Genomic DNA, 26577 nt, shown 5'->3' with positions numbered 1-26577 from the left:
TTTCCCCATCTATTTTGCAGTTCCTTTTAAAGGCTGTTCAAACACTGACACTCCCTAGATTTCAATCCTTGGTGTAGCATTCTAATGCTGTAAGCATTCCCTAGGCAAGAGTATTTACTCACATGATTTTAGCCACCACATCTATACTACTGAAGGCATTCTCTACTCCTGTGCTCTTCTCTTACCTCTGATGTGTCATAGGCAGAGCTAAATTAACAAGTCCCAAACTGAATCCTGCTCTTCTCTTTTAAACCTTCTCCTCCCCTAGCCCCACCCATCTCAGTAAATGGAAACTTAATCCTTCCAATTGCTCAGATTAAAAAAACCTTAGTGCTAGCCATGATTTCTCTTGTCTTCCCACATATCACATATGGTTTGTTAGCAAATTCTATTGAATCTGCCTTTAAAATCTTTAGAATCTGATTACTTCTCACCATCTCCATTATTACCAACCTCATTGAAGGTACAATCATTTCTTGACCACACTATTAAAACATCCTTGTAATTAGTCTCCCCCCTTCTACTTTTGTCCCCTACAGCTCTTCTTCAAGTAACAGCCAGAGTAGTCCTATGAAAAAGAACATATGATAGATTTTTACTTACGTTGAACACCGTTTTTCTACTTTTTCTCAGAAGGTAAACTCCTCAAAGACTGTTATCTCAGTGCCTAAAACTTGGCACATGGTGGGTACTCGGTATATATTTGTTGAATGAATCAATTTATCAATAAATGACATCTAGGCTTTAGACTGTGGTTCGGTCAATTACAGTGCACAGTCCCATTGTCTGTTTTATATTAGTTTTATTAGAACATGGCCACGCCTATTTGCTCACATATTGCCTGTGGCTATTTTCCCACTACAAAGACAAAGTTGGCTAGTTGTGATAGAGATACTTGACCTGCAAAGTTTAAAATGTTTACTGTATAGTCGCTTAAGTAAAAGTTCACAGGCCCCTGCTTGAGATACACACAGCCAACTACTCTGCTTATCTTTTAGAAATCTCAAATCCAACTTGCCTCAAACTGACCTTATTTTCACTCCCCAAAATGTTTCCATTCTTTGTTTCTTACAGCCCCATTTTCTCAGTCAGCCAAATCAGATATGAAGGATTCAGAAATCTCCCACTCCCATTCCCAATCACCAAATCCTGCTGCTTTTTGCCTCCTATCTCTCTTCCCACTGTCCTAACTCAGATTACAATTATTTCTTGCGCAGAGTAGAGCACAACTTTCTCCTTCTCTGTGATCTATCCTTCGTACTACTAAGATAATGTCTTCTGAATGTAAGTCTGACTATTGATAGTACTACTCCACTTTTGAACTATGTTCTCCTGGCTCTAGCAAGAACAAGCAATCCAAAATCAAGTGCTTTTCGGGCTGGTCCCTGTCTCCTTCTGATCTCATGTCCTGCTGCTCCCATCTCAAACTGGGCCATCTCTTTGAAATTTGTTCTCCCTATAAGGCAGGCTAGAAGTAAGAAAAGTTTGGGACTTATATGTAGAATGCCCAGGGACAGCCCAGACCACACTCACCTGGCCGGGAATCACCCATGCCCCACCCCACTCATTGATTATTGGATGGGAATCTCCTGGTTCCTCCCTTCCCAAAGATTAGGGTAAGTTTTAAAAGCACCTGAAAAAGAAAAATACCTCTCTTTGCAGGTAGACTCCACCTCCACCCTAGCATGCTCCCCTTTGTATTTCCCTTTCCATAACATTTGATAAACCCCGTTTACACACATGTGTTCTGCTTGGAATCTTCCATGCCAGAGTGCAAGAACCAAGATCTTCTGGAAACACAGTTTGCCATTAACACCTATTTCTGTGTTTTTCATCTTCAGCATCTGTAATGGTTTATTTTAGATGTCAGCTTTACTGGATTAAGCACTACCTAAATGCATTATTTTTGGGTGTGTCTGCCAGCAGCATGTGAGTCTGAGCAGACAAGGTAGGGAAACCCTGCCCTTAGTCAGAGTGGTACTTCCAATCAGCTGGAGCCAAAGAAATACAGAAGGCTAATATGTCTCTTTTTTTGAGAGCTGGGGCGGAATTTTCTTCTACTGCCTTGGACATTGTGACTCTAGACTCTGTCTTTGGACTTCAGGTCATACATACAGCAGTGTACCATCCTATTCCAACTGTCCCCATCATCAGGATTTTTGCTTCAGATGAGTCACACCATTGACTTCCCTGGTTCAGAGGCCTCTGGACTTGGAGTGAGCCACACTACCAGAATCCCAGGGTCTCCAGCTTACAGATGGCCTGTCCTGGAACTACACAGCTGCCATAATCATGTGAGCCAGTTCCCATAATAAAGTCCCTTTCATATATCTATATACATGTCCTATTGTTTCTGTCTCTCTAGACAACCCTGACTACTAGAGTATCTAATATAGGTCATACTTCTTTACAAGTATCCCTTCTTAATAATTTCAAAGTATCCTATAAATACCCAACAATGTTACTATTCCAAAATGATTGGTGATGCAGCAGTGTACAGTGACTAAGTACTTTGACACTTAACCAAGAATCCCTCTCTTTTTTCTTTATACAATACATAATAGGTTGTTGTGACACCTATAAGATGTGTCCACCTGTGCTATAGAACACTAGAATTATTCCTCCTGTCTAACTACACTTTGGTTCCCATTTTCCCTGCTCTGCTAATTAGAAACCTTGGGCATATGACCATCCCATAGTAGGTGTTTATTATCACCTTCACATTTCAATTGAAAACAGTGACCACCAGAAAAGTTAACTAATTTGCTCAAGGTAATGCAGATAATATGGCAGAGAATTCTAATTGTTCCCCAATATCCATTCTTTCCTTCTTTAAGTCTTAGCTGGGCACATGCTATAGTAAATAAAGACTACTTCCCTGCCTCTCTTATCGCTAAGGGTGACTGTGAGATTAAATTCTGAAAAACAGCATGTAAATGAAATTGATGTGTGACTTGTGAGTCATGTCCATAAAGGAAAGGGTTATAATCTCCACTTCCTATCTTTCATCCTTCTCTTTCATGGAGATGAAAGCAGGACTTTTGGGATGGCGAAGCAATAAGAAAAAACATGGGGTCCTGATGCTATCAGATCACCTAACCAGACATGGACCGCTTTCCTGGACTATTCTGCAACGAAGAATTAACATCTCTTATGTTAGAGCCATGAAATGTTTGTGTATGGAGTATTAGCAACCCAGCATGTATCCTACCTAATGCAGCCAGCAAGCAGCTGAGCTTCGATTTGAACTGCTGCTAGACCTAGACTTCATCATTAGCCTCCTCACCTGGCAGGAAAGTTTTTATTGAATTATGCTTTTCAAGGATGGGACTGGCTGCCAAAAAACTTAGAGCCAAATATAGGACCACCTGTGGCAAGTATACAAGACATGTCCATAGATGTTTCTTGTCCTAACTTTATTCCTGGGCTCATTTTCCATCTCTCCCCTGGTTTTAACTTTTTCACTTGACCCGACTTAATGTATGTTACCTCATAGTTAATATCCTGTATCAAATATGTCATCATAATTGTTTTTGGAATGAAACATGATTTATTTATGGTTCTGAAGGAGACTAGGACCTGCTATCTTAAAACATGGGACCCTGGCATTTGAGGGAACAGAAGAAATAAGCAGGTCTCTCAAAAACCTTCTCCTACCCTTCTTCCCTGATGCAGGCCATAGAAGAATTCCCTAACCTTCTAAAGTAGGTCACAAAACTTTAATTCCAGAGGTACCCTCCATATTCCTAGAAGAAATAAATATCCTTACCCTCAAAGATATAAAAACACCAAGAAGAATCTAAACAAACAGGTCCTGCTAAGTTTTCCCCCAGTTTATTACTGCCCAGGTCAGAGAGTTTGGTCTTCTAATCCATTATTTCCCCAACATTTTCCACTTCTTCATCAAAATTATTATTTAAAAACTAGCCAGTTAACCTCTTTGGCTCTTCGTTTTGGAATGCTCCAAAGTCACATAAAACTTATTGCATAAATGTGTATGCTTTTCTCTTGTTAATCTGTCTTTTATTATGGGATCTGAGTCATGAACCTAGCGGTAAGTGAAAAGATATACCTCTTCTTCCCTACAGTTTCATTGTACATATGTCACTTTTGTACCTGTCATCTTCCTCTACCTCCTTGTCTTGTCTCCATATTACATTGTTAACCCCTTAAAAGCAGACAGTGACTTTTTCTTCTTCAGTACCTCCAGCATCAAGCATGGTAGGTGCCTGATAATAAAATGGATGTTCAAGCAATAGTTGCTGAATGTATAGAATTCTGAGGATCAGAATTACCACTAAATTCATTATGTCACAATAGGATTTCCATGCATTGTCAACTTGAGCCAGAAAGGAAGATGCAACCTAAAAGACTGCTGAAGCAAGTGTCACATGTTTAGAGGAGCAGTGGTAAAGATAGGAAATGCATACCTTGCCAAAGTGCTCAATTAGGATTTCTACCACAATGTTCTGGAATTTGATGTTCATCATGGCAGCCACAGTGTCCTCTTGAGCTCTCATCAGGGTGGGCCCAAAGATCACCCCCATGTTGGAAGGGGTCATAAGATTCTCTTTGCTGTGCTCACACACACTGCCAGAAGAGAGAGAAAATGATTAACAAGATTTGCTACCTCCTTGCAAGCAAGACTGTATTAGGGGCTACAGCAGATAAAAGAAGCTAAAAAGTTGAAGGAAAGGAGAAGCACAAAGTATATACAGGAAGAAAAGATTACAGTGGAAATAACTAGTAAACAATATAAGATAATACATGATTATGAACCAGAGTGAGACACAGCGAACTCAGCTAGCAGCACTAAAGTTCTTAAGAGATGGTGGTATGGAGAACTCCAGTGAAGGATATGGAGAGGCAGGAGGAAAGCAAGAGGGCATTCAGGGTGAGAAGGAACAGCATGTATGAGGAATAACAAAGCACATGGACAGAGTGCCCACCAGTCAGAAGTCTGGCCCCTTCCCCACCCCCAGTTAGAGAAGGGAAAACCTGAAGGAACTGAAGGGATCCTTAAGATCCTTTGCCATCTTCTTCATTTTACAAAGGGAATCAACAAAGGAGAGGGGAAGGGATCTGCCTGAAGTCACAATCAGGTAATTGTAGAACAGATCCCATAATCTCAGATTTTCTGATCCCTAGTCACAGATCTCCTTGCTTAAATTCTCTTTAGTGGCTGCTCACTTTACAGGGGAGGATCAACATTCTTCAAAGGGGGCAGTTAAGGCTTTCTGTAACTTGCCCCCTTTTTTTAATCCCTATGAACAGCTTCACCTCTAAAGCTGACCTGGGTTTGAATCCCAACACTGTCATTTACCAGCTATGCAACAGCAAGTGTTAATTTACTTTAACCTCTCTGAGCTTCAGTTTTCCCACTTGTATAAATAGTATGTACTTCAGAGAGATGTTAATAGAGCTAAATTGCTTTAGCATGGTACTAAGTACCCTGGAAATATGTGTTGCTATTCTCTCTCCAAGGGCCCGCATTCTAGGCACTGCTGACTTCTGATGCTTGTTACACTAAATTGCTTAGAATAGGGTTTTCTGGCTATACCCTGCCATTTCTGACAGACCTCCACATCTTTGCTTATGCCAAACCCTCTCCCTGGGATGTCTTCCTGCCCAGTATCTAAAGAATGTCTATTTATCTTTCAAGATTCACATTGACATCTCCTGAAGGGCGACCACAGCCCATTGTCCTCATCTTAATTGACACCACTGGCAAGCAAAGTACATCGAGATTTTCTGTTTACTTATCTGCCTCTTCTACTAGGTGGTAAATAACTTCCAAGTGTGTTCCTGGCACACAGCAGGTACTAATTAATTATTTTTAAAGGAACTGAACTCCTCTAATGCTCTTTTAAACAGTACAAAAGCAGCCAAGTGAAAAGCATGCAGCTTTTGGCCAGTTTGGCTGTGGGGGTGAAAGGGTTAGAATACGGGGCAGGCCAGCTGCCCATTCAAAACACTAATTTTCTAAATCCGCCCAAGTCAAGGCCTCTAAGAAACTGACCCATCAACAGGCAAGTTCTTGACACTAAGTGGGTAATTGAGGGGGACGGAATCCTTAGACAAATCTTAATAAAGTTGGTTAAGCCCTTGACAAAAGCTGGGTGCCATTCAGATGGAAATAAGCTGCAACCATTCAGGACCTTTGATACTGCTGGGCTGCTGATGGGTTCCTTTCAACAGTTTAAATACCTCTTCAATTAACCTTTATTCTTTAGTGACAGAATTTTTTTCAGATATTAAAATGGGAAAGTATCTCCGTGCTGCCACCAAGTGATCTGGAAAGGATAAACCAGTAGTGACGAAGCAAGAACACTTGCTTATCTCCTTTTGTGAACATCAACGGGAATTGGTGTTCAATGACCCAGCAGTTCACTGAATCATCACAATTACAAAATAAATAAATAAATAAATAAATAAATAAACCCCAGTATTTCAGCCTTGAAGCCTAGGTTCACCCAGGGTAAAGCATTTAGTAAGGTCACATTGTGAATAAGCGGCAAGGTAGGGATTCACAATCATATTTGTTGGTTTCCAAGTCTTACTGTTGCCCTGTTGCATCCTACTGCCTGCTTTTCTAGTTCTTTTTGAGAAACCAAAGCTTTTTTGGAAAGTCTTTGAAAGCTAAAGGCACTTCTTATTTCTTGGAGGGAGGTTCCTCTCACTTAGGATACTCTTCTTTCTGGGCCTCCTAATGAGACTTGGAAGGTTCTTTGTGGGGGAGGATTTCTTTACATTACATGTATCTCTGCCCTGATTATACATATGTTTTGTAGTGCCTGGCAAGCAGTCTGCCACTGAGCTGCATCCACAATCCAATATATTTTTTCATGTATGAGCTTTTTAAATGCACATCTCTTAAAACGGACAGAGATCAAAATGATAAAAAATAAGCACTGCTCTTCAATAACACAAGACAATAAATTTCATATAATAGATAATAGATCTTTTTACTCACCAAGAGAATACATGGTTTTTTCAGTTGTACGTAGCTCAACCTCAAAAAAATTGGCCATATGTTAAGTCATAAAGAAATTGTCAACAAATGAGAAATCATGATATAGGACACACTTGCTGAACACAATACAATGAAGAATTGACACGTGAAGACAACATGTATGTATGTGTGTGTATATATGTGTACACACACACATGAGAAATGGTCATCTTGAAGTAAATCTACAGATGCATATACAAGGTCTATTGCTAATAACAAAATGTCATGTTGCAGCTAAAAAGAATGAGGTAAGCTGTACGCAGTGGCCCACGCCTGCAGTCCCAGCTACTTGGAGGCTGAGATCAGAGGTTCATTTGAGCACAAGAATTCCAAGTCAGCCTGGGCAACATAGCAAGACCCTGTCTCAAAAAACTGAGGTGAACCTACTTTCAGAAGCAGTGAATGAGGTCCAAAACGTATTTTAAGTGAAAAAGTAGTTTGAAAAGCAATGATATACTGTGTGATACAATTTGTGTACAAAAACACAGAAATCACACTTCTCATTAAATGAAATCCATTTCTTACCTACACACACATGCACATGATGTAATATAAAAGGGAAACAAAAGGAAAATCCTGGGATACTGCACCAATGTGGTGGTAACAGCAGTTACCTCTGGGGAGGGGCTTGCAATTAAGAAGTTTGGTTAACGAGTGCTTTTCTCCCATCTGCAAAAAAACTGAAACTAGATCCATGTTTATCATCCTGTACTAGTATCAACTCAAATGGATCAAGGACCTTAATATCAGACCCCAAACTCTAAAGTTGGTACAGGAGAGAGCAGGAAACACTTTGGAAGTAATAGGTATAGGCAAGGACTTCCTCAATAAAACCCCAGCAGCTCAGCAACTAAGAGAAAGAATGGACAAATGGGACTTCATAAAATTAAAAAGCTTCTGCACAACAAAAGAAATGGTCTATAAACTAAAGAGACCACCCACAGAGTAGAAGAAAATATTTGCCAGCTACACATATATTCTGATGTCCAGAATGTATTGGGAACTCAAAAAACTAACCTCTCCCAAAATTGGGCAACTGAACTAAACAGAACTTTCTCAAAAGAAGAAAGTCAAGTGGCCAAAGAACACAGGAAAAAATGCTCACCATCTCTAGCCATAAAGGAAATGCAAATTAAAGCCACACTAAGATTCCACATCACCCCTGTTAGAATAGCCATCATCAAAAACACCACCAACAACAGGTGTTGGCGAGGATGTGGGGAAAAAGAACCCTTGTACACTGCTCATGGGATTGCAAACTAGTACAATCACTCTGGAAAAAAATTTGGAGACTTCTTAAAAATCTAAACACAGACCTGTCATATGATCCAGCAATTCCACTCCTGGGGATATACCCAAAGGAATGCAACACAGGTTACTCCAGAGGCACTTACACACCCATGTTTATTGCAGTGCTATTCACAATAGCCAAGTTATGGAAACAGCCAAGATGCCCCACTATTGATGAATGGATTAAGAAAATGTGGTATTTATACACAATGGAATTCTACTTAGCCATGAAGAATGAAATCTTATCATTTGCAAGTAAATGGGTGGAACTGGAGAACATCATCCTGAGCGAGGTTAGCCAGGCTTGGAAGACCAATAATCGTATGTTCTCCCTCATATGCAGACTTTAGATCAAGGGCCAACACAGCAAGGGGATTGGACTTTGGTCACATGATAAAAGCGAGAGCACACAAGGGAGGTATGAGGATAGGTAAGACACCCAAAAAACTAGATAGCATCTGTTGCCCTCAACACAGAGACTCTAAAGCAGATACTTTAAAGCAACTGAGGCCAATAGGAGAAGGGGATCAGGAACTAGAGAAAAGGCCAGTTCAAGAAGAATCAACTTAGAATGTAACACATACGTACATGGAAGTAATGCGAGGAATCTCCCTGTATAGCTATCCTTACCTCAACTAGCAAAAACGCTTTGTCCTTCTTATTGTTTATACTCTCTCTTCAACAAAATTAGAGATAAGGACAGAACAGTTTCTGCCTGGAAGCGAAGGTGTAGGGGGGAAGAGGGAGGGGGCAGGAGGTAGTGGGGAGAAATGGCCCAAACATTGTATGCACATAGGAATAAACAAAAAAAAGGAAAAAATTTAAAAAAAATAAATTTATAAGCAAAAAAAAAAAAAGACAAACACTACATGATCCTACTTATAAGTGGAAAGTAAAAAAAAAAACATAATAAAATTGGTCTCATAAAAAAAAAGGAGTGCTTTTCTCACCACCTGTACTTTTACACAGTCTTTTTGGTTTTTTTAACTTTTCTTTCTACTTCTGGCTTATCTCACTTAACATGATGCTCCCCGGTTTCATCCATTTTGTTGCAACTGACGGATTCTATTCTTCTTTATGGCTGAATAATACTCCATTGTGTATATATACCATATTTCTTTCCTCATTCATCTGCTGATGATTATCTAGGCTGATTCTGTAGGTTGGCTATTGTGAGTAGTGCTGCAATAAAAAATGAGCATGAAGGTCTATCTTTTGTATGCTGACTTCACTTCCTTTGGGTATTATCCAGGAGTGGTAAAGCTGGATCATATGGTAGTTGTATTTTTAGTTTTTTGAGAAGCCTCCATACTGATTTCCACAGTGGCTGCACTAATTTATTTTTCTACCAACAGTGTACAAGGTTTTCCTTTTCTCCACATCCTCTCCAGCATTTTTTATTTTGTGTTGTTTTTGTTTGTATGATTTTTGATAATAGCCATTCTAACTTGGGCAAGAGAATATCTCACCATAGCCCTACACATTTGAAAACCATTAAGAGGCAAAAGTCACACTTCAAATTGTGAGCTAACTGGATGAATAAAACCAGAAACATAGTGAACAATAAATCACGTAGGAGTTTGTGATGTGATCTGACAGCAAAGGAATCTTAATATTCCCAGTCTGCAGGTCCTTCAAGATCAAAGTTTCAAACAAAGGACTGAGTATCCAAGGGAGGTTGAAAATAGTGTCCAGGGCAGGAGAAAGTAATTCTCATTGTATGGTTTACATTAGAGGTAATAAATTAAAATGCCTACAAGGGCAAAGAGGCAAATTAATTGAGGATATGGGCTGCTGAAAAGAGGCTACCTCATTTAGACAAGCAGACATTCCCTACATCTCCATTGCACCTTCGCACCCTTAGACATGCATCACTTGGAGTTACTTTTAGTTTTAAGAAATGACCTACAGAATTCCTAGGTCATCCCAAATCTAACCCTAATGTAATACTTATTAAAACACTTGGGAGTGTTGGGGGATAAGGCAAGTTAGAAGCTTGCGCCATTCCAAAGAAGAAAGCAGTACTCAACTCCATCTGATTACGTCCATGTGGGCATGCAGGCCCAATATGACCAGATCATCTCATTTCCTGCAATCTATACTTATTTATTTTTTGTTTTTTTGCAGTACTGGGGTTTGAATGCAGGGATTCATGCTTGTTAGGCAGGAGATCTACTGCTTGAGCCACACCTCTAGCTCCTTTGCTCTGATTACTCTGGAAATAGGGTCTTGCTTTCTGTCCGGGCCAGCCTGGACCATGATCCTCCTATTTTAGGCTTCCCATCAAAGGTGAGATGACAGGTGGACACCACCATACCCTGAGATTTTTTTCACTGAGATGGGGTCTTGCAAACTTTATTGCCTGGCCAGCCTGCAATCCTGATCCTCCTGATCTTAGCCTCCCACTTAGGTTGGATGACAGGTTCATCTATTAAGTAGGCTTACATGCCCTACTCTATACACACACACAAAATAAAACAAAACAACTGGAGCTAGAACAAGCCTCTAGACCCAGTGGTTGGAAACTTTGAAGGATAAGTGATTTTTCTCTAACAAACAAATTACAAAAAAGGAAAGAAGGGAAGGGGAAACCTTTCCACTGGAAATATGGTAAAAATATAGAGGTTCTATTCTATACTACATCAAACCTGGGCCTCTGTGCTCCTTACAGCCCTCCAGGTGATTCTGACACATAACAAAGTTTGAGAACCAATACTATAGATTAGGCATCACCAAATTACAGAACTCAGACCAAATCCAGTCTACATCTTTTATAGAGTTTTATTGGAACATAATTTGGCACTCATTTAACTATAACTCACACTTAAATGATAAAATTGTGTAATTGCAACAAGAGGCTACAGTTCACCAAGGCTAAAATACATACTCTTTGACCCTTTATGGATACATTTGCCAAGCTCAGCTAGAAATTAAAGAAGACTTGAAAATTATTCCATCAAACTGCTATGTATACATACAATTTGAATCTTCATTCAAAGAAAAAAAGATAAATTTGAGGCCACTAGAAATGGGAACAAAGAATATTTGATATTAATGCTTACTAATTTCCTTTTAGATATGATAATTTTTTTGTACTTATAAAGATTTCTCATCTTTTCAAGATAAAAGGAAATAAATATGATGTCTTAAATTTGTTTCAAAAAGCATGGGAAGAAGAAATGTAGGCTATAAGTAAACCAAGACTGGTCACCTGTTAATCATAATTGATGCTGTGTAATGGGCTTTTCCTTTATTTTTGAATATACATACTTGTAATCTTGCATAATACAAATTTCTTCAAAAGGAAAGGCAATAATGAAAGAGTGAGTGAGTGCCACAAGTGAGCATTCTCTCAAGGATCACACCCTTTCTTAAGGGCAGACAGCTTTGGCTTCCTCCACTCATATTATATTATCTGTAATGCACTTTAAACATTTCAACACAGTACAATGTCCTAAACTTCAACAATGCCAACAATTGCAACTATACCATTATTTTATGTACCACTAAACAGGAAAAATCATTTCATTGTCAACTCATCATGTAGTATTTTTGAAGACATCTAAAATAGAAAATAAACTGAACAATGAACATAATTTAACTGAAATGACTACAATATGAGCAGTTATTACCAAGTTCATGTGTGCAGAGACTATAGTGATTACCTCAAAATAGGTGATGACAGTAATTTTAAGGAACTACTGATTCTAAGATGCATCCAGAATGCAGATGACAATTTGAAAAAGAAAATTGCCTCCAGAACTGATGAGATTTGGTATGTTTTGTTAGTTTGCATACTTACATACTTACATATGAAAGTTTATATACTTACATACTATAAGAGTATGTACTCTAATTAGTATTTAAATGACTAATTAGGAGGGGGGGTTACAATAAGTTTTAGCTAACTTCATTTCTAATCAACACTGAAAGCTTTGTTAATTAGCATGATAGATGGTAAAAATGATTTCTCATTGCCTAGATTTGTTCAAGATATACAGATTGACTGTAAATAACAGTCTTGCATGAACAGCAAAGAAGAATATAGCAATGATCAATCTGAACATTGGTATGGTGGACAAACCAGTATTATGCATATTTAGATGTGATGGATCATAAAGGGATACATCACCTATGATTTGTACTAGCCCAAAACTAGTTAACTTGAGTCCATTTAGTCTTTAGATGTAATCTCTACTTCACAACAAATACAGGCAATAGAGAAAGAGGCTGAAAAATAAGACAATGAAGAAAGAAGATAAAACTAGTAAGTAGGACCTGGGCATGGTGCTGTGTGCCTATAATCCTTCCATTGAGGAGGCTAAGGCAGGAGGATCACGAGTTCGAGGCCAACATTGGCTACATAATGAGACCCTGTTTCAAAAAAATAATAAAAAAGAAAAAAAGAAAAAAAACCTAGTAAACAACAGTCTACAAGATAAGTGGTCTTAACTCATCAATGAACCAGTGTCATAAAGGCACGTAGGTGATATGTCCTAAAGAGATGAAAAGGACACAAGAAGCAGATAGGACGTGTGCCCTTGCTTTGGGTAACAGTTCAGACAAATACCTATAAAGAGCACTTTTTGAGTCAATTAGGAAAATGTTGATATGGTTTAGAAAGGTAGAAACTGTTGAATTGCAAAATGTCAACAAACATGATAATGTCATCTTGGTAAAAACACATACATGTGTTGTATAAACACACACAGCTTTGGAAGAATATTATATTATCAGAAGGATAACTCAATGTTGGTAATAGAAAGCTTTTACTTTTTTGTTTTTCTGTATTTTCTAATTTCTATAAAGTATACAGAATTGCTTCTGAAATAATAGTAGCATTGTTAGAAAAATAAGAATCCAGTAGGCCTAATAGCCCTTGGTCTTTATAATGGCAGTCCAGGCCCAAGATTATGAAAGAGACTTGCATTTGCATACTAGGTCATAGGATTTTATTGCCTGACTCTAATTATGTCACTAGAATGTTATCTCATTTGTCTCAAGTGAAATTTTCATGAAAGATGTTGTCAGAACATCTGAAAAGATAGAGAAATGAGACTCCACTGAATTTATAGAGCAGGCTGTACAATTCCTTTTGTATCTGATGCTGATAAATATATGTATGAATAGCAGAATTAGACCTGGGGTTTGCTTCCATTGTAATATTCCTCTGGTAGTGAGGGTGCCAGCGGAGAGATTCTTACAGTTCTTTATCTCTGACTAATGGAAGCACAGGTACCAAAAAGAACTGGATAATTGGGAACCCTAAATTGGCTGAGGTCAGTTTGCTTCTGCCTCTTACTAGACTAGAAAACAGGCTGGCAGCATGAATACATTACAAAGGCATGAATATAATCACATATAGATTACGAAGGCAGAAGTTGGCAGGGAGTATAATTGTGAGCATTTTGAAAGCACATGAATTTTCTTCTTCTCTAATGTACATTTTCTGAAAGAACTAGCTCATTTTTAAACTTATACTTCCCATACAACTTTTGGTTATAAAGGTTTTCAAACGTATTAAAAAGCTGAAAGAGTGCTAGTGTGATGGTTAAACTTGACTGGCAACTTGATTGCTTTGAGAAGCAGATTAGGAAAGCACACCACTGGGTGTGTCTGTGAGGGCTCTCCAGAGAGGATTAACTAAGGGGGAGGACCCATCCTGAATGTGGCAGCACCATCCCATAGGCTGAGACCCAGGTGGAATAAAAGGGGAAGGAGAGAACCCACTAGAGCAAGCATTCTCACTCTCAGCTTCCTGGTCACCACAGTGTGCCAGCAGCCCCACCATGCCTTCCCTGCCATGATGGAATGAAACTCTAAAACCATGAGCTAAAATGCATCTTGCCTCCCTTAAGTTGTTTTGCTCAGGTATTTTGTCACAGCAATGCAAAACTAACACAAGTACTATGAACATTATTACACCTCGAATGAAGAATTAACATTTGCTCTTTTTCTCTGTATATTTTTTCTTCAACCTTAAACAGCCAGTATTTGTATTCAAAGAGCAAGCAACTTTTCATTTTATTTATTTTATTGTTGCACTGGATGGGGGTACCACAATAACATTTTCACATCTAAGAAAATTTATAATAGTTCTGTATCACCCAATATCTAGTCCATATTCGAATTTTCTCAAATGTCACAGAAGTTTGTTTTAGCTGAGTTTTTCAAACGTAGATCTAGTCAAAGTTCAGACACTACATTTGCTTCTTCACTCACTTAGTGTAAAATAGCTCCCCTGCCTTTTTTTCCCATGTGCTGACCTTTCTGATCAGTACAAGCCAGTAGTCTTACAGAATGGCAAGCATTGTCTATTTTTCTATACCTTTTCTACACTGCATTAAACATTTTTGATAAGGAACATTCCATAGTTTATGTAATTCTTACTACATCAAATTAGGAAGCTTATAAGGTCAGTTTGTACCATTATTAGTGATGCTAACTTTTATTAGTTATGTAAGACGGTATATGTCACACAACTTCATCATAAAGACCCATGTTTTCCACTTGTAATTAATAACCTGTGGGCACTACACAAAAATCATGTGACTAGCCTGTTCCTCAATGCTGTTTTACCTAGTGGTTTTAGTATATTCACAGGGTAGTGCAACTGTCACCACTGTCTAATTTCAGAAAGTTTCATTATTCCAAAAAGAAACTCCATACCCATTATTAGTCACTCCCCATTCCTTCTACTTTCCAGTCCTTGGCAATGGTTAATCTACTGTCTCTATAGATTTAACATTCCATATAAATGGAGTCATATACGGATGTTTATGTCTGACTTCTTTCACTTACATAATGTTTTAAAGGTTCATCCATGTTGTAGTGTGTATTAGTACTTCATTCCTATTTATGGGTAAATAATATCCCATTGTTTTTCCATTCATCAACTGATGGACATTTGGATTATTTCCATCTTTGAACTATGAATAATGCTGCCATAAATATCTGCATATATTGCTTTTATGTGGACATAGGTTTTCATTTTTTGGGGGTGTGGTACACACCTATGAAGAGAATTCTTGAGTCATGTGGCAACTCTACATCCAATTTTTGGTGTTGTGAGTTTTTTTTCAAAAATATACTGTGCTTCATTTGACAAAAATAAGACAATATATGTGTATATTCTTACACACGTTTCCTCTTTTTCTTACAAAAAAACTTGCTTACACATGGGGTTTTTGTTGCTTATTTTACACAGTGAAATTTTTAATGCATGCTAAAAATCATTACAAAAACAAAACTCATAGAAATCTTTTTCATTCTTTTTTTTATGGTGGTGTGAATAGTACCTGGGTAAATATACCCTTATTTTCTCAGCAAGTCCCTACTGTTGCACATTTGTATTGCTTCCAATCTTTTGTCATTAAAACTATGCTGCAGTGACAAACCTTGTATGCATGTTGTTTTGTATTTGTGGAGGTGTGTTTTTAGAGTCAGTGCCTAAAAATGGGATTGTCAGGTCAAAGGGTAGTTACCAATATGCAGATTTGCTATTGTCAAATCTCCTTCTTCTGGAACTGTGTTGAATTAATCTCACAATATATTAGGATGCCTGTTTCCCCACAGTCTCATCAACAGAGAACATGCATTGGAATTTGTCAAATGTTAGCTCAGTGTTCATTTCATTTATATTTTAGTATGAGTGAGCCTAACTATTTTTTCACATAGTTGAAGGCATTATCTTTCTGTAATCTGTGTGTTCTTATCTTCTTTTGTTTCTGGGATTTTGAGGGCCAAGATTCTTGAAGCAAGCCAGGTGGCCAGGCTTTGGGTGGATGGAGACGGGCACCCTGTCGCTCACTGCCAACAGGGATAGCCTCATGCATCCTTGGCTCTTGTCACATATTGAGACTTCAAGAAAGTCACAGTTGTTTAGCTGATCTAGTCCTCTCCCTCAAAGAGTGGGAGGGACTTTCTTCAGATCACATAACCAATAGACCTGGAACTTGAACCCAAAGTCTCTATCCCCAGGGCAACTTCAAATGAACTTGCAAATATTTCTTTGCTGATTTTTATACTTTTACTGAATTATCACAAACTACTTTTTGGAGAGAAAATTCTCCCTTAATGTTCTCTATTAACCTAAATTTCAGACATTGGCAATAGATACAAAAGCTATCCTCTTGCTAATTCTATTATCTACATCAGTGTCTTTAATGCTCATTTCCTATAGAAGTGTTAAAATAGTCTTAGAAAGTCAGAGCTGAATCAGGTCCTTGGTGATATCTCACATCACAGGAAAACCCAAGGTCCAGATAGGCAGAGCACACAGACTCTATTACAGGGGGAGGCCAAAGAGAAAATTAGCTTGATATTTCACCTTTGCCAAAGGCCTGGATTTTAGGCATTTGAGATCCTCTCCAAATGAGGATACGATGTATCATTACTGCATTTGGGAAGATGGTGTAAATAGCTTTATTTGCTAAATATACTTGCTAAATATATTAAAACATACAACAATTTTTTCTAAGCTTATTTTCACATTCATGTTTAATATACCTAGAGAGGCCTTGAGAAGGACCTGCCCACCAAATAGGCTAGCGGCATGACTGAAACTAGAATGTGGGTTTGCTAACTCCTGGACAGAGTGCTTTCTGCTGTTTTTTGTTGTTGTTATTTTGAGCCAGGATATTCATCTATTTTTGCCTCTGTGGAGCACATGTGCCCCTTTCACTGACCTAGCTCAGAGTCTGTCACTAGGCCCACTCTCTGGAATGCTGCTGTCTGATACTGCCCCCCACACCAGGGCAGGAAGTTGATCAGGATCTTGACAACTCCCATTTCTTGAGAGCCTCCTATGTGCTATGCACTTCGCCCTCATTCTTTCTACTCCAGACAGCACTCCTGCATGGTAGGCATTACTATTCTCATTGTACAGATGGCCAAACAAGCTCAGAGAGATTAACTAAAAATTAGACAACTAAGTAAATTGTCGAGCTGGGATTCAAAACCAGGCTTACCTGACAGCAAATCATGTGTCCAGTCTACTCTACCTTTGTGCTACCCTTCAACTGAGACAGACCAGGTACATGATGACACCAAGAGGATACAGACAAGGGTGTGACCCTCCTCAGAGAGCATTCAACTGACCCAGGAAGCTGTTGGGGGCTGGAACTCAATGAACTGCCCAGTAGTTTCTCTGTAGTCCTACTGTTTGGGCCAGTCCTCCAATAGGAAATGTTTCTGAAAGCCCAGCAGTTACTTACTTGACCAAGTGTCTTATCAGAAGTTCCAGCATCTCACGGTTCTTTTCGGGTAGCTTATATACTAGGGAGTGAATAGCTCCCAGACGGTAATCCAGGTTGTCAGATTCTGTCAAAGAGAACAGTGAGTAAAATGGTTTGCCTTTCTGGGTAACTAGACTGAGCAAACTCTCATATGCTCCCTTCACAAAGACCCAGATGCAGAGAAAGACAACTGGAGACACAATGACAGTCAAAAAGATGGAGATAAATAGGCACAGAGAGACAGTGCAACAAGAACCCAAGAAACAAAGAGAGAGACACTGAACAATGTCAAAGAGACAAAAAGAAACAAAGAAATAGGTCTAGAGGGCTGAAGAAAGTAGAAGATAGAAGAGCCAACAAAGAGGAGAGGAGAACAGCAGAGAAGACAAGACTATCTGAGAGGCAGGCAGAATTGTAGCCACACATAAACTTCTAACTGGAAACCCTTTCCCACCCACCTTGCAGTCCTGAGGTGAAAGAAGCTGCCTGTGGGTTCCTATGACAATGACTGAGCAAGCCCAGAAGCACACATCAAAGCTCCCTTGCCTCCAAAAAGAGCTGGTAAGAAGTTAAGTTCACTACATTCATATCCTGCACACCACACAGGGTGCAACGCAGGCTAAGAGTTGTGTCCAGATAGGAGAGACAGCTCCACAGGACTACTCTCAGCCAATCCTCCTAATGCTTCTTCAACTGCCATGGGGTGATTCTATATGTTCCATTTCCCACACACCCTCTGTCCCTGCCCTGGTAGTAATAACAGATTAGGAGCAATGGTTCACAAAACAGCTGAAAAGCATGTGAAAAGGCAAAGTGTTGAAGGAAGCTGAAAGAGGGGTTGTAATTTTGCTGTGCCTTGGTAAATGTAAGCTGGTGCTCTTGTGTGGAAGGAAGAGGCAGTAAATACATAAATCAACATCTTTATACTTGTCACATCCCTCAAGCCAGCCAGTTTTCTCCAAACCACCCAACTAATATCAATTTAGGAAAAAAATCATCCAACTCAACATAGCAAGCAGAAATAACTCCACCTGACAGGAGGCAAAATCTATATATATATGTTTTGGGGGGTTCACCTTCAAACAGTTTTCTAGGCTTATGACTGTAAAACTTACTAAAAGAAAAAAACCAGGACAACATAATTAACTAGTGACATAAATACTTACTGGCAGCAGAGACCAGCTCTTTGTGAAGCCTATAGGTCATGACAGGTTCAGAAAGATTCCTGAAATTAATGAAGACTGTAAGTTCCTTTGGGGAGAGAGGAGCCAGCCTGGATGCTCAGTTCTGTGAGCAGCGAGGCTGAAATTTCAGAGTCCCACAGTTTAGTGTGATTACATGCATTTCTCTCTTACCTGAAGCTTTATCAGGAGAGTTCAAGTTGCTAATAATTCAACAGAAGACCTGTTCCAGCAAGTTCTCCAATTAGCTCCAAAAGGAAGTGTAAGCCAGTTGTGCAAAGACTCACACTAGACCCCGTCTACATGCTACCATGAATCTCTTACAATCTGACAGAACCATACAATCTCCAAAGTGCTTTAGTACCTGTCTTCCTATTTCATCCTTCCAATGATCCCAACAGCTAGAGCAGTTATTCAAACCCCAATTTGATGGAAGAAGAAACTGAGGTTCAAACAGGTTTTTCCATTCAGTCAGAAAACCTTGGCTGGATACCTAGGTACCTGGCACTGTGCCAGGTATTAGAGATCCAGAGAAGAATAAGACTTAGTCCAAATCTCCAAGAAGCTAACAGTCTAGCTGATGAGTGTGCCATATACATACAAACCTTTTGGTGCAGTGGGAAAAGGGCATAAAATAAACGTATGTGGTGAGTTTTTCAGAGGAAGTAATTAAAAATAAAAATAGCAAACTTTACACTGTTGTAATTGACTGTTCTAATGTTTTAACTCATCTGATCTCCATGCTAACCCAGTGAGGAGGCATTACAGTCGCTTCCATTTACAGATGAGGAAGCTAACGTTGCACAACTCACTGGAGATTACATAGGTCTTTAGTGTCAGAGCCACACACTCTGTCTCCACACTCCATGCTCTTAATCACTATGCAATCCTGCCTGCCACTGTCATTGTAGCAATCCAGGTGACAGATACTAAAAACCTAAATGGAAATGGAGGAAATAGAGATTGAAAGGCTAATGCTTTGAAAGACATTAAAGACAGCATTCCTTCACTGACTGGGTGTGATGGGATAATCTGGTTTGAGTGAATGGGCGGGATAGGAATTGGTGGAGAGGGAAGTAGAGATGCTAAAGCAGAGGGGCATCAGGATTGGTCACGGAGAAATGTCCATTAGGAAGCTGTATGCAGGCCATGAACTTGGGAGGTTGTTAAAACCCTGAGAACAGATACCCCTGCTGCAGGAGAGATGGCAAACTGGCAGTCGAACAGCTATACAGGCCTTCTGATGCTCCTTATTTATTCAGGATAGTTTATAAAAGTGAAATGGAGCCAGACTCAATAAGTCAAGCCTGTAATTCCAGGTACTTAGGAATCAGAGATGGGGTGACAGTTCAAGGTCAGCCCAGGCAAAAAGTTAATGAGACACTGTCAACCAGTGAACCAGGAGAGGTGGCTCATGTCCGTAATCCCAGCTAACTGGGAGATGTAGATTGGGAAGACTGAGACCAGTATAGACAAAAAGTTAGTGAGACCTCTACCTCAACAGCAACAACAAAAAAACTGGCCATGATGGCACATGCCTGTCAACTCAGCTACTGAGGAGGTATAAGTAGAAGGATCTTAGTCCAGGCAAAAAATGTGGGACCTTACCTAAAAATAACTAAAGCAAAAAAGGGCTGAGGGCATGGTTCAAGTTCTAGAGCATGTGCCTACCAAGTGAGAGGCCCTGAACTGAAACACCAGTACCACCAAAAAACATGAAATGGAATTGGATCAGTGATCAAAATATAAAAAAATAAGATACTTCATATAAAAATAAAAATCTGTACTTCCCACCTCTGTTGGAAGTGGAAAGATCTGACTCCATTGGGACATGGTTATTCATGGAAGTAAAGGATCCTACTGCTTATAAATAAAGAAAGTGACTGCCATACAAATAAAAGTTCAATATACAGCATAGTTAATATGAAATATGAAAATAGTCTATTTCACTCACTTTCATTTCATGGCCCCTGTAAATATTTGAGTTTCTATCCCTCCAATGTAGTAGAAAGAGAGACGGGCCCTGGGAAATACCAGGTAGAAATCCCATAAAGTGGATTGACAAGAATGACCAAAGAGGTAAGGAAAAAAATTTAAAAAGTGATACAGCATTATCCAAAAGATGAGAAAGTTTCACAGAGGGCTTGTTAACAGCTTCACATGGTACAAAGAAATCAAGTAAGGTAAAGGCTGACAATTGTTCTTTGTGTGAAGCACTGAGGGTGTTATTGTGACCTTGGCAAGAGCAGTTCCAGTGCAGCAGTGAGGGTGAGTCAGATTACAGTTGGATGAAGTAGAGACAGGGCATTCCTATCACTTGCTACAGAAGCCTGGCTGCGAAGGGTGCCTTAAACAACCTTGTCTAAGCTCCTGGCCTAATTGTCAACTACATGGTCAATGATTCCCAGGATTTTAGCTTGAGCCCAGAGCTCACCACTCAGTCAGCAGTATTCAATTGCCTGCTTAACAGAGTGTCAACGTTTTTCAAAGACACTCACATTTGACAAATCCAAAACCCAGCTTGTAGTCTCCCTCAAATCTGGTTGTCTTAATTGCGTTTCCCCCATCTGTAAACATATGACCATCATATGACTGCATGGTTCAGAAATGTGGAAGTCATCCTTTAATCTCCCTCTCCTCAATCCTCATGTCCATCTGATCAACTTTATTTCCTAATCCTCTTGAATCTGCTTATTTCTACCCATCTCAATTGCCACCCTCACTCCAAGCAGGAGCATCACCATTTGCGGAGCCACAGAAATGATGCTAATTGATTTCCGCCTCTCCCACCATCTCCCTCTAATCTCATCTCCACACTATTTTTCCCAAAATTCAAATCTCATCATTCAACCCCACATGATTTTTCAATAGATTTCCATTACTTTCTAAAGTCTAATTCTTAAAATGTTCTATAAGATCCTGCAAGATCTGGCCCCTACATATCCTCCTCTTTCTCCACATTCAATATTCTACCTATGCTGGCTCACATACTTTCTTTTCTTTTCTTTATTTATGTGGGGGGCTGGAGAGGGAGGCTTACTGGGAATTGAATTCAGGGCCTGTGCTTGCTAGGCAAGTGCTCTGCCAGTTGAGCCATACCCCTATAGTCCTTTGGGTTTTAGTTTATTTTTCAGATAGGGTCTCACACTAACTGCCTGGACTGGACTCAAACAGCAATCCTTCTGCCTCAGCCTCCAAAGCAGCGAGGAATATGGGTATAAACCACCATGCCAGGCCTAATGTAGTTTCTTGGAATGGTTTTCCTCCCTTCTGCATTAAGGCTTTTGCATACATAGCTCCCTCTGTCTGGAACCACCCCCCTTTTAATTGGTTCCAACTTACAGTTCAAAACCAAATTTAAATAATCAGAATGGAGCCAGGCTTCTTATTAAATGCCTTCATAGCATGCTATCCCTTCCTTCAGAGCACTTCTCACAGTTTGCTAAATGTGCATGATTAGTTTTTTCTGTCTGTCCCCCTCACTAGGCTGTAAGCTCTTTAAGGTCAGAGACCATACCTACCCACAACTCTATGTCTAGGGTCTAATATCACACTTGGCATAGAGGAGGCACTGAGAAAATGTGAGATGAGTTAGTGATTTAGAGATGTGCGCTGCTGAACAATATTTATACACTGAGAGGAAAGCACCAGTTAGATGAGAGAAGTTAAAGACTCGGGAGAGACAAAAGGGAAGAGTGCTTTTCTGGAAGTGCTGGAGATGGAAGATTTAGGAACTTGAAACAAATGAGAGACCCACTCTGGGAACACTGTCATCTTTGAGAAATATAAAGGGTGTTGACTGGCTGGTGAAGATTAAAGGCCCATGGATTACAGTCTCTTATTGGGGTTGTCACTAACTCACATGTTCAGGCTTGGTCTTTCCCATCTTTCCAAAGGGCCACACTGCTAATTATAGGATGTGCTGGGAATGCTGTAAAGCAGGGAGGGTCTTAACAGATACACACCTTTGAAAATATTGACTCCTTTCAAGGAGGATAGAGACACAGAATCACTTACTCCCACTATTCTCATCATCACAAGATTTCTGAAAGGATTCATGAAGACTGCTCTGTCTTTATTAAATGGCCCAAGCGACCCCAAGACCATAGCCCCTAGGAATATGGACAGGGGAAGAAGATGCCCCAGCACCAGTGGCCTTACAAATCAGAGACAGTTACATTGAAAAAAATACTTAATGAGAAGTGGGCACTTCAGTTTCCTCATCTGTAAAATATTATACACAATTATTGGGAGAAAAACACCAATGGCATTGTCAATATAAGTAACTAGCACAATGCTTAGGACAGAATAAACCTTCCAATAGCAGTTCCTGTCTTTGGAAAATGAAGGGGAAATTTTCCTGAAAAGAGCATTCATGTTTATGTAAAGCTCTAAGCTGATGTTACAGTAGAAGGTCATTTAACACCAGTCCCAGGGACCTAATCTATTTTTGGATTAATGTTATTTTCAAGTAGCCATCTTAATGCCAAAAGAGCACAACAGTTGAAAAGAAGACACTTTAGCATGTAAAGAATGGTGCATACATACTGTGGGACAGGAAAGTTGGTAAATGAATGGGTTTAAATACATATCAAACATCTTTCACATAATATACATTTATGCCAATAAACAGAACAATAAATTCATCATCACTATGAATCCCCAAATTTTTCTGGTCAATTAACTTTTATTCTTACTTCTGCCTCTTCGTTTAATTATTTTAAGCTCTAGCAATTTTATAGTTCTATTTTCTTGGTCTGTTTTTTATTTCTATCACATGAATTAAAACATAATAAATAGCACCTTCTCTTCCCTTCCCTCCTTTACACACATACACACATTATTTTTGCCTAAATCCAATTTTACGTCTCAAAATGGTTATCATCAACTAATATATGTTAACAATGAAGAATTATCACAACTTGTGATTTTACAGGGACATCATGACATGAATTCTATCTACGAACAATGGCATAACTGCAATTATTTGAAAAGCATGATTTTAAAATTTTTTCAATAGCAGTTCTAAACTTTATGCTTCCCTGCCTTAAATCCTCACATTTTAAAAAGTCTTTTAGTGCTGGGCATGGGGGTGCTTTCCTGTAAACCCTGCACTTAGGAGGATGAGGTGGGAGTATAATGAGTAGAAGTCCAGCCTGGCTACATAGTGAGTTCCAGGACAACCCCACTATAGTGGGGCCTTGTCTTAAAAATAAATAAAAGCAAAAAAAATCTTCTAATGCACTCTCTTCTCTGAAATAAATACTTTTTGCTCTTTTTTTATATGTGGTATTGTTTTTCAACTCAGGGTTTTGCACATGCAAGACAGGTACACTACCATTTAAGTAATGCCTCCAGCCCTTTGCTCTGGTTATTTTTGAAATAGGGTCTTGCTTTTTACCCAACTGACCTGGACCAAAATCCTTCGGATGTCAGCCTCCTACATAGCTGGGATGACAGGTATCAGCCACCACACCAAGCTATTGGTTGAGATGGGGGTCTTGTGAACTTTTTGTCTGAGCTGGCTTCAAATTGGGATATTCCTGATCTCAGCAGCTAGGATTACAGGCATGAGCCACCAGTGCCTAGCACACTTTTTTTCTCAGCAATCTATACAAACTCTTGAAACTGGAACCACCTTAACTCTAAACTCCACCCAAATTTCATCAGCTATGACAAGCAACATCCCAGTTCAAATAATTCATACCTGAGGTAGAATTTCAAGGAGCTGGTGATTGTCTTAATGTCCCAGTCACTATTATGAAAATCAACATCTCCTGGGCATTTGGGATCTATTAGAGAAAGTACATAAGAAATAAGTTAATCTTCCAAAAGATCTTACTTTTTACCCTCTTTATCACTTAAAAGATAGTTACTCAAGTTTTCAAGAGATCAAAAATTCATTTTAAAAAGTCTTTAATGTTTTAAAAATTCCATTGCATTCTGGTCTAGCATGTAATAAGCTTGGAATTCATCTCTTCTAGCACAGGACAAGAAAAAAAACAGTAAGCACACTGAAAACAACTGTACATAGAGCCCAGACAACTGCTGCTTCCACAAGGGAAGACATGAGTGGGCTGCCTCAGAGTCAAGACACTGGAGCAGAAGTGCCACACAGAAAACTCCTTGGAATCCATGAGGTCCAACATGTATGAATTTAAGAGTTTAAAATTCCTGAGGGACCCAAGCCCATGGAGGGAGCCCACACAGTTTTTAATTTTACCCTGAGGAATCCTACCAGGTGAAGATCTGAGGAAAATTTCTTTATGCTTCCATTCTTCTAGCAGGGGTGGAAGAAAAGTGGTCACTTTGAAATTGCCCAGAGTCTTCTGTCCTGAACAGTTTCCTAGCTTACTAGAGTTTTATCAGAACTTAACTGACCTGGGTGGAGAGAAACATTCAACTCCAGACCCAGACTGCTTTCTTGTCTCTCCTATGGGGGGAAAGTAAAATAAAACTGAGAAGCTCTTAGGAAGGTCACAGGCCAAGGGTACAGCTTCTTAAAAGACAAAGACATTCATGGGACTTTGACAGAACACTTTCCCTCTGCTGACACCTTAGCACCGCAACAACAGGACTCTTGTACAATAACAGGTCCATTCTCATTAAAAGATCCATTTTGATTAAAAGATAGAACAGAACAATACTTACAAAGTCTCTACCGAAGACCAAAGGGGAGACAAAAGAAGAAAACCAGAAGAAAATTTAATGTCTATAACCTATAGCAAACAATACGCACAGACTAACCCCTAACCAGATAAACATAGAACCTCACACTAAAGGCTCATGTGCCTCAGTTCTTTTTACCCATTAAACCATATCTGGCGTGCCACAAAAAACTTAAAAGCCATACTAAAAGATAGAAAGCTGTTAAAGGAAGCACAGCAAGCATAAGAACCAGATATGGGGAATACATTAGAATTATCAGCCCAGTAATTTAAAACAACTATGGTTTATATAAAGGTGATAATAGACAAAGGTAGACACTATAAAAGAGAAAATGGTTCATATAAGAGAGAGATGGAAAGTCTAAGAAAGAGTCAAAATAAAATGCTGGGAATCAACTGGAACAGGAAGAAGAATGCCTTTAAGGGCATTTCTACAACTGAGGAAACAATCAAGACCCTGAAGAAATGTGGACAGGCACTTCTAAAACAGAAGTCTAAAGAGAAAAAAGAATGACAAAGGACAATAGAATATCTAAAACCTGTGGAACAATCATGAAAGGTGTAATATACATTTGATGAGAGTACCAAGAGATGATAGATAAAAAGGAAAGAGATATTTGAAGCAACAACTAAGAGTTCCCTAATCTAATGACAAATGCCAAACCACAGATGCAGGAAGCCCGGATAATACCCAGCAGGACATACTACAAGAAATTTACTCTGAAGTACAACATATTAAAACTTAAAAGAAAATCAAAGCAAAAGGAAAATTCTTAAAAGAAACCAGAGGAAGAAACCCAAAATCAAGGATAAGGATTACATTTAACTTCTCTACAGAAACCATGCAAGCAAGAAGAGAGTGGAGTGAAATATTTAAGTGTTAAAAGAAAAGACCAGCCAAGTGTGGTGGTACACCCCTATAATCCAAGCACTCAGTAGATAGAGGCAGTGGAATGGCATGTTTAAGGTCAGCCTGCACCATACGGCAAAACTCTGTCTCAAAAACCCAAGTGCTGGGGATATAGCCCAGTGCTACAGTGCTTGCCTAGCATGTGCAGGGCCCTGGGTTCCACCCCCAGCACAGTTAAAAAAAAAAGACCACAAAAAAGGTGACTTTTAAACTTGCAAACATTCAGCAGATAGCTCCCTAGGTTCAAATCAAGCAGTTTAATCAGCAGTACAGGCATCTG

At 39.3% G+C, this 26577-nt stretch overlaps 1 protein-coding gene across 1 annotated transcript in view; it reads right to left on the bottom strand.

The window, feature by feature from the left end:
- Ophn1 (oligophrenin 1) overlaps nucleotides 1-26577 on the bottom strand; it is a 297092-nt gene that overhangs the window by 44107 nt on the left and 226408 nt on the right. Inside the window, exons 16-19 of the mRNA XM_074062757.1 lie at nucleotides 24427-24511; nucleotides 18705-18763; nucleotides 17518-17623; nucleotides 4431-4590 (exon numbers count right to left, since the gene is read on the bottom strand). Coding sequence (XP_073918858.1) covers nucleotides 4431-4590; nucleotides 17518-17623; nucleotides 18705-18763; nucleotides 24427-24511 — 410 coding nt within the window. The remainder of the gene's footprint in view (nucleotides 1-4430; nucleotides 4591-17517; nucleotides 17624-18704; nucleotides 18764-24426; nucleotides 24512-26577) is intronic.

This window comes from Castor canadensis, chromosome X (genome assembly GCF_047511655.1).
Source record: "Castor canadensis chromosome X, mCasCan1.hap1v2, whole genome shotgun sequence".
Lineage (NCBI taxonomy): Eukaryota > Metazoa > Chordata > Mammalia > Rodentia > Castoridae > Castor > Castor canadensis.
Note: the sequence above shows the minus strand (reverse complement) of the source record. Positions and strands in the feature narration are given on the sequence as shown.